Genomic DNA, 16,125 nt, shown 5'->3' with positions numbered 1-16,125 from the left:
GAGCTCAGTGGCACCACGTGTCACCCCCACCCCGGGTGAAAGATCAGCTCTGCCCAGCAGCCTGCCCCCCACAGGGCTTAAGAAAGCGACTCGGGGGACAGGGAGGAGATGTCACAAGGGGTCAGCTGGGCGACCTGGCTGCCTGGGCCTCAGTTTCCTCTTCTGCAAATGGCCGAGAAGGGTAGCCTGGAGGCCCTGCAGGTCTTAGGCCTGGGAGGTTTGGCCCTCAGGACCCTGAAAGGCTGCCTGGAGCCTGAGTCCTACAGGGACCTGTCAGAGGAGAGAGGAACCCTCTTTCCCCAGCCTCGACCTGCGCACGCCGGCCCCCAGCATGTGTGCAGGCCCGCAGTCCGGCCTCCATGGACCTGGGGGCACTAGTGAGGGGCTATTAGCAGACCTGGTCCCCTGTTCTGCACCCCAGTACCAGCAGGTGCCCACATTGTACCTCAGGGAAAATCAGTTCAGCAGCCTGCCACGCGAGGGCAGCACGGGAGCGGGAAAGAATGTGGGTCCCGTCACTCCCGAGAAGGAACGTCCAGCCCTGGTTTTCCAGAAGCCCTCGAGGCTTCCAGGAAACAAAAGCAACTCAAATTCAATTTGATCTGGAAAATGCACAGATGCCCCCCAGCTGGTCCCTTTGGAACCCAGTGGCCACACGGCGAGGCCTCTGCAGAGGCCCCAGTGGCTGTCGGCTCGGGCGCGCTTCCTAGGCTGTGTGAGCTCGAGCTCAACAGCCTCTGGGCACCCTGGCCCAGCTCTAAAATCCACTCTGCAGGAAGGCTAAGGCCAGGCCACCTTGCCGTCTCTTCCGGGAGTGCTCCTCCCTGCCACCTCCCACATCCACCTCTTCCCCTGCAGCCACAGCTGGTCACCAACACACACACACACACACACACACACACACAGACTGGAGGCGCCCCTGGGCCCCAGGATCTGCCCTGGGTGCATCTGAAGTCTGGGTCCTTTATCTCAGGACTCCCAGGGCACAGAGACCTCAGATGGCATTTGCTGCCCGCCCCTCCCCCAAGCCCTCTGCGTCACGTTCCTCCATTGGCTGCACCAGGCAGAGGAAGCTGCAATTAGAGCCTTCAGGTGCCTGCGTCACGGCAGATCGAGTGCAGCCAGGCGAGCGTTGCCATGGGAACCACCCCCTGAACTGATGGACACAGAGCCCATCCTACAGCGGTTTCCATGGAGAAGGTCCCGATGTTCTCCAGTAATTTCTACAGTTCTTTGTTCCTCACAGCGGCCCTAGCTTCACGCCAGGAGCTATTGATTGGGGTTATTTTTTTTTTCCCTTTTTTCTCACATGGTAACGGTGGCTTTTTGAAGCCACTGCTCTTCCGCTTCCTAGGATCCAAGGAGGATCCTGCCCTGGGCTGGCCCGCTGTTCTACCTGTGCCGTGTGGCACACCTCCCGGCCGGCACCCAGCCCCCAGCCCGTGAGCCCGAGAATGCCACCTGACAGCTCCAGATCTCCCTATGGAGCCATATATCAGAACCGAGGAACGTTAAGTCCGGAAGGGCCACCAGAGAGGTTGGGCCACTTGGCTGAGGACACACAGCTACTGAGGGGCAGGGGCAGGCCTCCTGCTTTTGGGCTCCGGGCCTGAGCTATCTCCACTGCCCCCAGCCTTTGGTGGCCCAGCATTAATGTGACTTCTCCAAAACCATCCCAGCCCATCCCGGGGCACAGGTGGAATACCTGCCCATCCAGGACCGCCCCTTCTGCGCTGGGCTGAGGGAGAGACACCCTCACCTCATCCCTGGAAACACCCCCTCCTGCTGCTGATGCCCAAGGCCAGCCCTGGGCCAGGTCTGGGTTCCAGGAGCATTGTGGGTAGCCCACGGGGAAGCCTTGTGTTGATGCTGGGGGTCCCTCCGGGGCGGGGATGGGCCAGTGCCCAGGAGAGTCCACGCAAGAACTGGTGACTGCACGGCAGTGTCTCACTGGCAGGGGCCAGAAGTGGGAGAGCTGGGATCTGGCCTCTTTGACCTGGGGAGGTGGGGGAAATGGGGCCTCAGGCCTGCACCCAGCACCCCCTCCACTGCCAGTCTCAAGTAGGTATGCTGCTCAGTCTTCTGCAGCCTGGACACCAGGTGGCGCTCTCAACCCTGTCCTGCGACGTTCCCGGCCCCCTGCTGGGAAAAGTGGCCAAAGCCTGGGGCGGCCCACCCAGGGAGAGCCAGAGAGGCCAGCATCCCCAGCCTCCAGCGCTAAGCCCCTCTCTGGCTCAGGGCAGTCTCTGAGCTCCTCCGACTCTGAGCCCTCCTCCCCCATTTTTCTATCTCTGCAGCCGTTCTCATTCATGTCCCCGACCTCCCATCCCTGCCCCGCCCCCCCATCCCTGGGGATCCTGAGATTTCCTTGTTTCCCCACCAGAACTCCCTGTCCCTGGGGTGACACTAACATGCTCCGGCCTGTTTTCGAAACTCGGGGCTCCAGAAACCTGTCCACAAGTAAATGACAGAAAAAGCCCTCCCTCCGCTGCCCTCCGGGGCTCCCCGCCTGCCTGGCCACTTCTCAGATGCATCCTACACTGAAAATGTTTGAAAAACTCTGTGCTCCCTTCTGCCTAGAACAGAAAGTCACGTGGGAGAGGGTCAGGGGTCAGAACTGCTGGCCCCCATGCTGGATGCCAGCTGAGGAAGGCAAGGAGCATCCAGAGGTCCCCTCCGCCCCCGCCCCGAGAGGCTTCCTCCTCCCGCTGCCATCCTGACACAGTGGTTCCCAAAAAGCCGGGCATGCCGGAATCCAGAATCTGCATGTTCACCAAACACGTGGGGCGGGGGGGCACAGACCACCCTCTGCCCCCAGGAGCAGCGCAGCCTGGAAGGCCTGCGTCCCCGTCCTTTCCTCCGGCTGACGCTCCTTTCTGCTCCTCTCTGTTCCCTCAGGGAGGAGTGAAGGTTCTCATCACAGGCCCATGGCAAGAAGCCAGCAATAACTACAGCTGCCTGTTTGACCAGATCTCAGTGCCTGCGTCCTTGATTCAGCCCGGGGTCCTACGCTGCTACTGCCCAGGTGAGGAGGCGGTGCCCCTACCGAGGGGGTGGGCCCCCCTCCCCGAGCGCCAGGTGCAGGGGCAGCCTGGGAGCGACGCTGGACAAGTCACGTCACTACTCTGGGCCTCGCTTTCCTCCGCGTGATGAAGGGGTCCCGGATCCACTAGTCTAATGTCATCGGTTGAGGATCAAAGGGGTATGAAGCCTGCTCAGCTGGGATTTTGAAGTTCATGAACATGATGGGGGTTGTTGGGACAACCAATGAGCTGGGTTGACACACCCAGGACTGGGCACAGTAGGAGACCAGAGCCACCCTCAGCCTGAAAGTTTCCAGGACCTGGTGGTAAGAGCCGGGCAGGTGGAGGGGCCTGACTGGGGCCACACCCGAGGTCAGAGCAGCCAGGCAGCTCTCTCTCCTCTGGCCCGTGCCTCCCGAAGCTCCCGCCAACCAGAAGCCACAAGAATGAGAGAGCCCAGGCTGTGTGGTCCACACGGCCAGTCCCGCAGGGCGCTGAGCAGATCAGAGAGGGATGGAGAAGGCCTGTCAAACTGATAATAATCTGCACGGACTCCCTTGAGAAAGTGAAGCCATCTGCCCTGCCCCCGGAAAAAGGTGCAGGCACAGAATTTTCTTCCGGTTTCAGGGGCAGGAGCGCCTCTGCCCTCCCTGTGGCTCTGACCTTCTCCGTCCGTCACTCGGCTTCATCGTCATCTACTGGGCTTGACGTCCCTGTCTGGTCAACTTCTTGACCTCTGGCCATTGCTATCTCCCCGCTGGCCCGCCAGCTCCATTTGTCAGGGTCTGTCTGTGTCTTTCCTGGTCACCGTGTGGCCCCAGGGCCTACAAGTGTCTGACATGTCACAAGAAGGAGATCAGTATTTGTGAAGGAATCCGTTTCTAGAGCTCCTGTTTTCTGACCTCTGTGCTGGTTCTGGGAAGACCCGTTGGCTGACATGAGCTCGGGGATGGCCTGTCCAGGTTGCCCAGGCAGTGAATGGAGAGAGAGACCATGTTATCTGAAGCCAAGGGACCTACAGAAGGACAGAGTGCTCCCTGTGGAGGCCCAAGGTTAGAGAGAGAAGTGAGGACAGGGGCCTTGGGCCACCCCAGCTGTCTATCTCCCCCCACACCATCCCCCAGCCTGGAGCTTCTGTGTCCACATGGAACATTCTTTCTTCTCTCTCTCCATTCCCTGTGCAGCCAGCCAGGGCAGAATGCTCCAGGACTGGGTTCACATGCTCGGCCCTCCCCTACCCCACTCCCTGAACCCAGCACCTCCTTCACCACAAATGTCCCAGGGAGCCAGGGATGCTGTCCAAGTTGGCCTGCCCCCGTTGGCCCTGCTCCAGGGGACCCATTCAGCCCCCTTTGCTCCCAGCAGCCTTGCTTGTTCTGGAGCACAGCCATCAGGATGCCAGCCCAGACTGGGTCAGCCTATCACAGCTCAGTGCTACACGGCTAATGCAGCCGTCACTCCCCGCCCCCCCGCCCAACCTCTACCCCGGGGTGGGGGTGGGTAGGGGGACAGGGCAGCGTGTTATTACACGGTCCACTTACCACCTGCTGCTGGAACAGGACTTGCCCGGCCTCTAAATAGAAGCCACTTCCTGTACCTGGCTCTTGCCTGGCTGAGGACCCAGACCTTGCCTGTCCTAGGTTATCTGACCCCTCCGCAGAAAAGGCTGGCCTTTGCACGCCCTCTGGCTACTGTCCCAGGCCACGACCTGGCGAATCCCGGGTGCTGGATCCGTCACACCACAGCACATCCCGGATCAGCCAGTTACCACTTGGTGACTTTAGCTCTCAGTCCTTGACCTCTCTGGGCCTCGGCTTCTACATCTGAAAAACCAGCTGCCAGATGGGTAAGAGCAGAGTTGAAGGACGGTCCATAAAGCACTTGGTTCACAGTCTCAATTCACGAAGGGGCTCCACTAGCGAAGCCTTAGCTCTTTCTGCTTCGAGGGGAAGAGGGGATCCACTCTGTTCCATCTCTCAGCAGGCGGCTGTCCTGGTCCCTGAGCATTCCTAGGTCCCGAAAGCTGGCAGCTACCGTGTCTCCCAGTGGTTCAGGATCCTCTAACATAGCACATCTTGGACCCAGGGGTGAGAAGCCACAGGTTCAGGCAGAGACTGGGAGCCAAGGCCTCGCTGCTAGAGCACCGACTTGGCCTGCAGCTGACCGCAAAGAGAGGGTCCCCCTTGAACATGTCTGCTTTAAGGCCCAAATTAAAACCCGTCACCCTGTAAGACGGTGCTGGATGTACGCATGCATTCCTTCACGCACCGAATCGTTCACCAGGCACTGGTACACATCTAGAATGGAGCAAAGCTCAAGACTCAGCCCCTTGGCCCAACTCCGTCCCCAAGGGGCAATCAGTCCAGGGAGGAGTCAGTCACACAAACAAGCCACTGCCCTGGGGGGTGATACTGGCTGCTCGGAGACCTCTTCCCTGAGTCTTCAAGGGAGCAGGGAAATGAGCTGATCTGGAAGAAGGGACACCTAAAGGCAGAGCCAAGCTGGCCTCACCCAAAACAAGGGCCCAGAGGCCTGTGAGCACAAGCCAAGCGACCTCAGGAGCTGGGAATGACATGGGAAGAAGGGACACAGGGAGTGCATGTGGCCACTAGTCACCAGCCTGACACCCGACGAGGAGACTGGACCCTGACCAGGAGCACGGTCCCCCACTGTCACTGGCCACAGATGACACACAGCACAGAGTCTGTCTCCTACAAGATGGCAGTCGTGCTCCAAGAGCGGGAGAGAGACAACCAAGTCAGGGCACTGAGCCCAGGGTGAAGGGGTGGTGAAGGGGACTTCAGGAAAGCTCCTCCCCACCCCCACCCCACCTTGGGCTCAGGAGGAGACAGCAGTAGCCACCAACCAGAAGACTTGTTTTGGCCACAGCCCCACCCCGGGTTCCTGGGCAGTCACCAAAGGCAAAGGGTGAAATTCAAAATGAGGTGGGCAAGGGCACTGAGATTTGAAGCAATTCATTCAACAAACGGTTGAGTGGCCACCCCATGCATGCCAGGTACTGACCTTGGCCCCGGGCATGAAGACGTGATCAGGACAGACCTGTGCCCCACTCTCACGGAGCTTACATTTTACTGCCGGAGACAGAAAGAAACAAGGAGGCAAAGAAATAGCTGGGCAAGTTGGGGGGGATATGGGTGAGGGTGGGAGAATTGAACATGGCAGGGTTGGAGAAGAGGGCAGGGACCAACCATGTTCGTCCTTCTAAGTCATGGGAAGGAGTTTGATTTGGTTTTATGTGCAATAGGAAGCCATTAGTTTTAAGGAGGGAAGCGAAGTGATCTAAATTATGTCTTTCAAAGATGATTCTGGGTGTGGGAGAACAGATTGTAGGGAGGAAGAACAGAAACAGGGAAACCGGAGGAAGCGGGCAGAGGGGTGATCTTTCCTGACTTAAGGAGGAGAGCTCCCTGGGCAACATATTCCCATCAGTTTCGCGTAGGAGCTTTGGAACGTGGCCCCCCAACCCCATCCCAGCAGGAAACAGGTAGGTCTCTAGTACACTGTGCTTGCCCTCAGCAGGTGGTAATGCAGGAGTCTAGGCGAGAGATGATGGCAGCTTGGACCACAGTGGTGGCAGTGGAGACAGAGAAGTGGAGGGACCGGGACTCGCCGATAGACTCAAGGAGGGGGAGGGAGAAGGCCAAGGAAGTGTCCCTGTGTGCACCACGCTGCTGGTCTGGGACCCATGAGACTATGCAAGGTCCCCTCTGTCTGTCTCTCTGGGGAAGGATGGGATGCTTTCAATCAGCCACATTCCAGCATCACTGCAGGCTGTACAAGTGCTGGGAGGTGCTGGACAAGAGGGGCACCCTCGGCCCAGAACACGTGTCACAGAGCAGCCTTGGGCTCCCCAGCGCCAGCCGAGGCCAGGTGGCTTGCTACCGAGCGCAGAGCTGAGCGGGCTCGGATGGGATGTGTGCTGACTGTCCTTTCTTCCTGTTGGTAAACCAGGCAAATCTCTAGGGGAGATGAGTGACCATGAACTTGGAAGTCGGCCTGGGGACACTATCAAGGCCTCAGGAGGTTCTGGACTTGGCTGGGAACCCCTTGTCCAGAGAGACACCACAGGAGGTCCCCTGGAACCCCCACCCTCCATGGAGCCAGTTGTCTCAGCTTGTAGTCTGGAGCTGAGAGACCACCCCAGGGTGGAAGCAGAGGGGAAAAACCCACTTATCACCCTTGGGCAGTGACTTCCTGGAGACCCTCGCTCTGGGGACAGTGGCATAATACATACCTGGGATGAACAGAGGCCACAGGTCAATGACTTGGTTTTCCCCTAGGAAGTAAGGTCTGCATTTACTCTGCCCTGGGGAGCAGCTGACTTGGACAGCTTTCTCGAGTCTGTAAGCTTCTGAAAGCCAAGAGCCCAAACAGTAACACGATCCCTATGTGCGTCCTCCCTGGAAATCTGTCCTGGGGAGGCCCTGGGCACTGGTATCTGGTGTTCCAAAAAAGCAGGGCAGGGAGCACACAACCCTGATGTCTACTGGGGGACGAGACCTGGTGGGGGAGAGCAGACCGCATACCTACTCTGACCCCCGGGACCATCAGCCCCCCATATTTCAACAGGAGCCACACAAAGCCTTAACCCCAGACATGAAGCAGGTTTCTGCCGGGGGTGGGCTCTCTTCTTGCTGACGGTACAAATGTCCCAGTCGTTATACATCCAATAAATACATTGAGCCCTGTTTTGGGGACAGAGCAGTGAATGAGACCCACAGGGGCCTGTCTTCCCAAAGCCCACTGTCTAGGTATTGGAGGGGAGGTGCAGGCTTCAGGCTGGCACTCCCAGCTTGGCACCCGTGGGCCCAGAGTCACAGGCACAGATGAACCTCCTGCTCTCATCAGGGAGGCGGAGGAAGTTCTGAAAATACTTGGAAGGCCATGCTAAGTGCCTCAGGACAAGCTTGTAGGATAAGATGAAAGGGGGAAATAAAAATACAAAGACTCCAAAGCAAATGCTTTCCCGGGATCCCATCTAGGGTGGATGAGATGGGGGAGAAGTCAGGCAGCCATGGGACAGGGTTGGGGACCATTCATTCATTCACTCAGCAAATCTGCACTGAGTTCCCGGTACCTGCCCTCGCCGGGTGCAGGAGTGATCGCGGGGCTCCTGGCTGAGTCTGGAGTCTAGAGAAGGTTCCTGGAAGAAGAAGCACTACATCTAGGCCTTGAGGATGAGCAGGCGGAGGCTGGGGTTACCCCGTGAAGGGGAGTGGGGAGGGGGCACTCCAGGTTCTTGTGTGGTACGTCAAGTTGAAGGGCGCCCATCCCCGCCCCTCGCCCTGACCGCTCTTTCTTTTGCTTTCAGCCCATGACACTGGTCTTGTGACCCTACAAGTTGCCTTCAACAACCAGATCATCTCCAACTCAGTGGTGTTTGAGTACAAAGCCCGGGCCCTGCCCACGCTCCCTTCCTCCCAGCATGACTGGCTGTCATTGGACGGTAAGAACAGCGCTCGGGTCACCTTGCCAGGTGCTAAGGAAGAGGGGCACTTGGGGACGCTGTGCACAGGGTGTGAAAAAGGAGGAAGCATTTGGATTCCCTTACTTTTGCTTGGAGTGAAAGTCTCCACCACGGAAGGACCCACTGAGTCCCTGCCCTTAACCTTGATCTCTCCCCTGGCACAGAATGAAGTTTGTGAGTTTGGGCCTTCGGCTGTCACTCCTGCCAGGGGATCTGAGTGGCCAGACAAGCCCCCGAGTTGCTAAGAGGTTCCTCTCTGGACAGACCTCGAGCAGCGGGGTCTGTCCATCCTCTGCCGCCGCCCCCCCCCCCCAAGCCAATTTCTAGGATGTCCTTGAAGAGAGAGCCCCCAGAGACCGTCACCAAGCCCCGAGCCACTAAGAGATGAAAGCAATGTGGGAAGCTGGGTGGAGGGAGCTCTGGCTTGGCTCCTTTCGTGATCTAAGGCCTGGATAGGACGGCTTGGCGGGGGCGGGGGCGGGGGGGGGGGGGTTGGGAGAGGGTGCTGTGTATTAAGTGCTTTTGCTTTTTATGGGTAACAAACCAAACCTCATGGAAAGCCCTCAAACACCTGTCACCCCCTGCTTCTAGGCTGTTTTTACTTTAGCCTGTGCCCTGTAGAGCATCTGAAACAAGCCCAGGATCATCCTCGTGGCTGAGGGTGGAGGGCCAGAGGGCCCCAAAAGGCTCAAATGGAGGAGACAGGACCTGCTGTCCAAGCACGGCTCTCTGAGAGCCACCGGCCTTGAACATGAGTGAGTGTTGGTACCAGAGCCTCTGCAGAGAAGAGCTGCCAAAGACAGGTGGGGGGTGCTAAGGTCAGAGGCTGCCCTTCCCAGCCTGGGCATGCCCAGCAGAAGCCCCGGAAGTGGCGTGGGGAGCCGAACTGGCAGTCTGCTCTCTGCCCCCAGACGGAGCGGGGGGAATGGCTGCACACGCATCAGTATCAGGGCGGCTGGCGGAAGGGCCTGCCCGTGGGGTGCTGGCCAAAGACCTCCATCAGCCTGCGGTGTGGGCCTTGCCCAAGCTGATCCTGGGCCCTCTGTAAGCACCTCTCTCCTGTGCACAGCAGCCCTTGGCCTTCTCACCTCCCAGACTTCCCCTTGGGGCTGGCTGCCGGGGGATTTCTGGGCTTGGGCACGTGCCCTGGGCAGCTTTCCTGAACCCAGTGTGCAAACATCAGCCTCATCCCAGCCCGGCTCCAGCAATGACAGGGTGCCTGGCGGCCACCCTGGCCACCGAACCCTCTGAGCTGTTCCCAGAGGTGGCCTTGGGTCAGCAGGCATCTGCACCCTGGCAGTAGCTGTGTGGGAGCACCGGGCTGGCCTTGGCAGCCACCCTGGGCAAGACTGGAGCCAGCCAGAGCTGTGATGATGTCCTGCAGGATGTAACAGAGAAGGGCAGGGTGACCAGGGGCTCCCGTTCAGGAAATCCGGTTTCAGCCTTGGAGAACAAATGGGAAACGGAACAGGCTAGTCTGCAGAGTCCTGGCTCTCCCTGAGTGACCAGGTCACCTCGCCAGGACAGGCTGAAGGATACTGGGACCAGCGCAGGACCTGCCTGGAAGCTGGAGCCCTTCAGAGAGCCAAGTCTCAGCCAGGCGGTACCTCCGAGCGCAGGAAACATCAGCCAGCCCCCCAGAAGCCAGAGAGCAAGCTGTAGCAGGGAGGCTGTGAGGCAGACCATGGGCAAGGAGAATCATCTTTGTGTCATTACAGACACACTTCTGAGCCCTTCGCCACACCAGGTCCCTTGGGCGATGAGCCTGCTACCAAGCTGGACACCTGCTCCCCAGCAGCCCCCTCCAGAGGGGACCTAGAGCTCTGACCTCCACAGGCCTCCAGTTGAGATAAGCATCCTTCAGGCCCTGGAGAGATGACAGGAGTTGGGGGAAGGACGTGGCAGGCCCACCCCGACCCAGAGAACAGATCAGGGCCCCCGCAAGACCTCAGGAATCCCTCTCCCTTTGTCTCGACCAGGTGTCCTTTCAAGTAATAGGAAGGGAGGGGTGGCCACTGCAGAGGAACCGTAAGACCCCTTCCCTAAACGAGTACAAGTGCCTTATCCACGGAAGGAAAATTTTCCCAGCATTTCACCAGCCTGATAAATAATAACCGTGCGGGGAGGTGGAGGTGGGGGGGGGGGGGAGAGCAGAACCGCAGCCGCAGCGCGAGGGCTTAATCTGCCCAGTGCAAAGGGGACAGCTGGGACAGCCCCGAGGGTAGCGGTCTCCGGGGCCTCTGGCCGACCCCGCGGCCTGGCAGAGAACTTGGTGTGGGGGAAGATGCTGCAGGGGCCAGGCTGGCGGAAGCCTTCCCCTCCGCGCCCCTCCCCTCCCGCCCCCGCGGTTACCGGGCAGATTCGCCCCGGGAGCTGCTGGGAGGTGGGGACGCGCGCGCCGCGGCGGCGAGGGGGAGGAGAGGCGGTGCAAAGGGGAGGGGGCGAAGGACCGCAGCGCCGAGCAAACTGGGGCGCGGCGGCCGGGCGGCGCGCGTGCACACACACGCGCGCACGCCCACGCACGCACACGCGCGCACGCCTGTCCGCCCGCCCGCCCGCCCCGCCGGCCCTCCGCAATGCAGGGGCGCTTCGCCGGCCGGCCGCCCTCGCCTCCCCTCGCGCCCGCCGGGACTGCGGCAAGGCCCCGCGCCTCTCCCCAGCCCTGCGGGACCCGCGAGGCGCGGGGAGCCCCGCGGCTGCGCCCGCGCGCGGTTGTTTTCCCCGCACGCGTCGCCCTGCTCCCGATCGTGGGGGCGCGCTTTGCCCCCTCCCCCATCCAAGTGGGGGAGAAATGTTTGGGAAGAGGACTTGTGCCTTCATTTCATTTTTAAAATGGATTTGTTTTGCCAGACGAAAGGCCGCGTGGGGGCCCGAGCGTGGAGCGCAGCGAACCCGCACGCGCGGGCGGCGGCGGCGATGGCGCAGCCTTTGTCTGAGCCGCCCGGCCCGGGTCGGGGGCGATCGTCTCCGAGGTGCTTGGGCACCTAGTCCCCAAAATCCCAGCTGAGCGCAGCCCTCACCCGACGCGGAGATCGCGGAAGGAGGGAGAAGAAGGGGGGGGGGTGCGCGCTGTCGCCGCCACTTAGCTGGCTCGGGGCAGACTTTAGGAAAACGCATCACGTGGGTCCCAGGAGCTGCAGCTCCTCCCCCAGATCTAGGGGGCTTCTCCTTCCTTACCCACCCCCGCAGCCGGGTCTGCCTGGACCCCCACTGCCTAGCGCGGGCTGGCAGGTTGCAGGCCGCAGTATGTAATTGTGCTCTAAACTCATGTGTGAGTAAATGAGTGCCCACCGGACACATCAAAAGAGTTTAATCCAGCCCAGTGGTCAGGAAGGCTTCCCAGACCTAAGACCTCAAATCTGAGCAGGCATCCGCTAAGCCGAGAGGGATGAAAAGGAGTATCTTGGGGCGGGGCGCAGCGAGCGCTGAGGGGATGAATGACACCGTGGCTGCCTCCGGCCAGGCTGCTCTGGGAGCTACCATTTTCACCATTTCACGCCAAAGGTGCAAATCCAGAGCAGATTTCCCCATGCCTGACCCCAGGCCGCTTGCAAGGAGACCCCAGAGTGGTCTGGGGCAAGCCAGCTGTGTATTTGGGAAGACAATGGCACCTCTTCCAGGCTAGAGACAGTGAGGCAGTGAGTTTACCCTGGAGACATTTTGGGAGGGGCTCTGGGAAATGTCTCCTCTGCCCGCTGCGGGTCCTGGAGATACACACAGCCAGGGCTCTGCCGTGCGCGGGGGGGATGTGCAGTCCGTTCAGATGGTCTGGCCTGTGCCTGTGTTTGCGAAGAGAATAAACCCAGTCCACTTGACACTGCGGCTCTGGAGCTGGGGGGGTGGGGCTCACAGCTAACCAAGGGCACTGGGACACCTTTAAGTGACTCCTGTCCCTGGAAGAGGAGATGAGTAGAACTTCTGGGTGCCCTGTTCTTTCTCTTGCCCTGTTCTTCCTCCCCAAGGCCAGGTCGAGAAGCCCCCGCGGTCCCTCCGGCCCCACGGCAACCCCAGCGGCCCCCTTCTTGGAAGCCCACTAAGCTGCTTATACATAGACTCTATTTTCAGTTGCTCCTCAGGCAGCTGAGCCTCTGCCTGGGCAAGAGGATTGGGGGGAGGCCGGGATGCAGCTTTCTGGGGCTCATCAGCTGGCCATCTGGGCAGGCCTCCTGCTGACCCTCGGGGGCAGGAGAGGGACCCTGTCCTCTCCAGCAGGGTGGGAAGCAGGGGCTAGAGCTGTCTTTATCATCTTCCTGCATAGGAAGACTCGGGGCAAGGTGGACACTCCCCAGGGCCCAGGGGGCCGTCCAGGAGGCTGACCCCCAGGGCAGCCTGCTTCGGGTCAGATGTCTGGGACGACTGAGAGCAGTAGGGAGAGGTCCTCCCTACTGAGGAGGTGGAGAGAAGGAAAAGTGAGATTTGATCTCGGGGTTTGGCTTTCTGCTCTGACCAAACCCTCTATGCTAACAGACGGAAGAAGGAAGACGCGTGGCTGGGGTGGTCCCAAGCCCTGCCTCCCACCTCTAGGCTGCCTGTCCCTCACATGTGGCCATGGTCCTGCCAGCCTTTCCCCTGAGAGCCGGTTTCTAAAGGCAGCCTCCCCCTACCAGGAGCCAGAGGCCATACACTGACCTAGAGACCACGGGGCGGGGGGGGGGGGTAGCCCAGTGGCAACAGGCCGGCCATTCCAGTTGCGAGACTGCCCCCCCCTCAAGCCTCTGGATGTTTTTTTCCCTCCCCTAGTGATACTCCAGGGTGTCAGCTGCTCCTGGCCCCACTCCCTCCCTCCTGGAGACTCACAGCCCACCTCCCAGTCACCCTCTCCTGTGCCTATTGTGTGACGCTGAACTGTCCACATGAGAGAACATGCCCAGAGCCAAACCATTATTTAAATAAGTAATTTGGGTGTAAATAATTGAAAATATCACAGTTTTACTAAATGTAAGTTTTACTAAAAATTTTATGGAGTAGGATACAAAATTCACGTGCGTTTTTAAGCTATGACATAGAGCGAGAGTGAATTGTCTTAAGCTGGGAGAGCTGCCTTGAATTCCATCCATAGCCAGCGCCGAGGGCCCACCCGCACCTGCCTCTGGGAGGACTTGGGAGGAGAAGCTTGAGGAGCTAGGACATAGGACATAGGAGCTAGGAGCTAGGACTTGTTACCACAAGTAACAGTGGGTGCTACCAGGAGACTCTGGCATTCTTCTGGCATGGGTTAGCTCATGGTTCTCTGGTGCTTCTTTGCCGGAGCTAACCTGCTTCGTGTGCCCCAGGCTCCACTCCAGAGACAAGGTGACTGTAGACAAAGCTGGTTTGACCCAGTCTTCTACTTGGGACTTGAAGCTGAGTGGCAGGGATACCCCCTTCTCTGAGTTGCAGCCTGCCCAGCCAGTGCCTTGCATCAAAGCATGAGGGCCCTTCCCATAATCGGTCTCTGCAGGGTCCGTGTCATTACAGACTGGGGATGGGTGTCGGTCCTTAGCTCTCCTTATTCAGGGGCCAAGGGGCCTGGTCCTCAGATGCCTCCTGGAGAAGTGAACTTCTGGCGTTAGCAGCTGGGGCCACACCGTGTCACCATATAGATGAGTGTAGAGCTCCTCTGTGTGGCAGGGAATAGGTCACCTTGGAGCTGGGCCTCACCACCTCCGTGCGGCAGTGACAAATGGGGCCCAGCAGAGAAATGGCACTGAGGAGCCCAGCCTCTGCCGAGGCCAAGGAGGCAGCCTCGGCAAGTTCATCCTGGCTGTTGGGGTAGGAAATAAAGTAAAGTCCATGGTGTGGGGCAGGGAGGCTCCAGGGCTTGGGCAGATGTGGGTGTTTTTGAAGCATCAGCTTCCCAAGCCGTCCAGTGGTCAGTATCAACCCAGTTGTCCTTGACCATTGCATTAGTTTCCTTGGCCCAACGTAACAAACAACGTAGATGCAGAGGCTTAGAACAGAAATGTATTCTTAGGATGCCTGGGTGGCTCAGTCGGTTAGGCATCTGACTTCAGCTCAGGTCATTATCTTGCGTTTCGTGAATTCGAGCCCCACGTCAGGCTCTGTGCTGACGGCTCAGAGCCTGGAGCCTGCTTCGGATTCTGTGTCTCCCTCTCTGTCTTTCTCTCTCTCTCTCAAAAATAAATGGATATTCAAAAAATTTCTTTAAAAAACAGAAATGTATTCTCTTGCAGTTCTAGAGGTGGGAAGTTCAAAATCAAAGTGTCAGCAGGGCCATTCTCCCTCTGAAAGCAATAGAGGAGCATCCTTTTTGCCTCTTTTAACTTCTAGTGGCTGCTGACAATCCTTGACGTTCCTTGGCTAGTGGTAACATGACTCCAATCTCTGCCTCCGTTGTCACGTGGCACTTTGTCTCCGTGTGTATCTCTGTGTCCCCATTTTCTCTTCTTAGAAGGCTGCCCATCATTGGATTAGGGCCCGCTCATCCAGTATAAATTCGTTATAACTGCTTATCTCTTTAATTAACTAATTACAAAGACTTTATTTCCAAATAAGGTCATATTCTGAGACAGAGGGAGAAGAGAGTGCCCCAGGATAAAGCAGGCTACACGGACATTAACAGAAGGTTCCAGAAGGAGCCCATGATAGAGACTGAGAAGGAGCAGTCAGGGGAGCTGGCAGAACCAGGAGAGGATGGAGTCTTAGAGCCTAGAGTCGAGAGGGCTTCACAGGAGGGTGGGGCAGTCAATGGGGTCAGAGTTGCCAAGGGCCCACAAGTTGAATGACAGTGAGCAGACGATGGGGTGCTCTCTCCTGGGCCACTCTCTTCTCCCTGAGGGTTTGTCCTTACCCAGGGCGCCCTTTATGGTATATAAAGGTAAAGGTGCAGTGCCTCCTCCTTTGTGCCCCTTCTCAGATCCAGAACCATCCATTAACTGCCCCACCCCCACCCCCGGACAGCTCTGCTCAGATTTCTCTTGGGCAAAGTCAACACGTCGCAAAAGTTACTCACTACTGTTCTTTTGTTGCCCCACCCGCACCTCCATCTCCTATAACATCCCCCATCCTAGTGGGCAGTCCAACCACAGGAAGCCAGGAGTCACCCCGAGACCTCCCGCTCACCCCCTCCCCGCACCCCCTCACCAAAAACCTAGTGCTTTTCTCCCCCTGGTTTCTCTCGCTTCCCCACATCCCCTGTCCGCCACCTTCATGCAGCCCAGCATGACCTCACACGTGCAAACCAGTCTTCCCGCCTCTCCTCTTGCCTCCTTCCCCTGGGACCGTTGGTTCTTCATCTGCTGGGCACCAAATACTGCTCTAGGCTCGTGGAGTTTATATTCCAGTGGGAGAGAAAGACAATGAACAGATCACAAAGGGACACATCGGGGCACTTAAAAGGGGTGGCCTGGTAGAGGGTGCCAGGGTGGCTACTGTAGGCTGGGGGGGGGGGTCAGAGGAGGCCTCTATGGGAAGACAGTATGACAGGAAAGGAGCCAGCCACAGTAAGCGCAGGGGAAGAACCTTCCACACTGAGGGAATATCAAGAACAAGATCCTCAGAGAAAGAACAAACAAGCCTGGCGTGTCGGGGGAGCCGAGGAGATTTCTGTGGTTGAGCAGAGCAAGGGAAGGTGCTAGGGAACGAGATGGGTCCAGGGAGGTCAGGGGGGGCCAG

General features: G+C 58.8%; 1 protein-coding gene across 8 annotated transcripts in view; it reads left to right on the top strand.

The window, feature by feature from the left end:
• CAMTA1 (calmodulin binding transcription activator 1) overlaps positions 1-16,125 on the top strand; it is an 851,930-nt gene that overhangs the window by 764,802 nt on the left and 71,003 nt on the right. For all 8 annotated transcript variants that reach the window (XM_053899033.1, XM_053899032.1, XM_053899029.1 and 5 more), the window contains exons 11-12: positions 2,899-3,025; positions 8,356-8,490. In XM_053899033.1, the coding sequence (XP_053755008.1) occupies positions 2,899-3,025; positions 8,356-8,490 (262 nt within the window). The remainder of the gene's footprint in view (positions 1-2,898; positions 3,026-8,355; positions 8,491-16,125) is intronic.

Source organism: Panthera pardus, unplaced genomic scaffold (genome assembly GCF_024362965.1).
Source record: "Panthera pardus isolate Hobbes unplaced genomic scaffold, ASM2436296v1 HiC_scaffold_11, whole genome shotgun sequence".
NCBI classification, from domain to species: domain Eukaryota; kingdom Metazoa; phylum Chordata; class Mammalia; order Carnivora; family Felidae; genus Panthera; species Panthera pardus.
The sequence above is the reverse complement of the archived record's forward strand: the minus strand, read 5'-3'. Positions and strand labels throughout refer to the sequence as shown.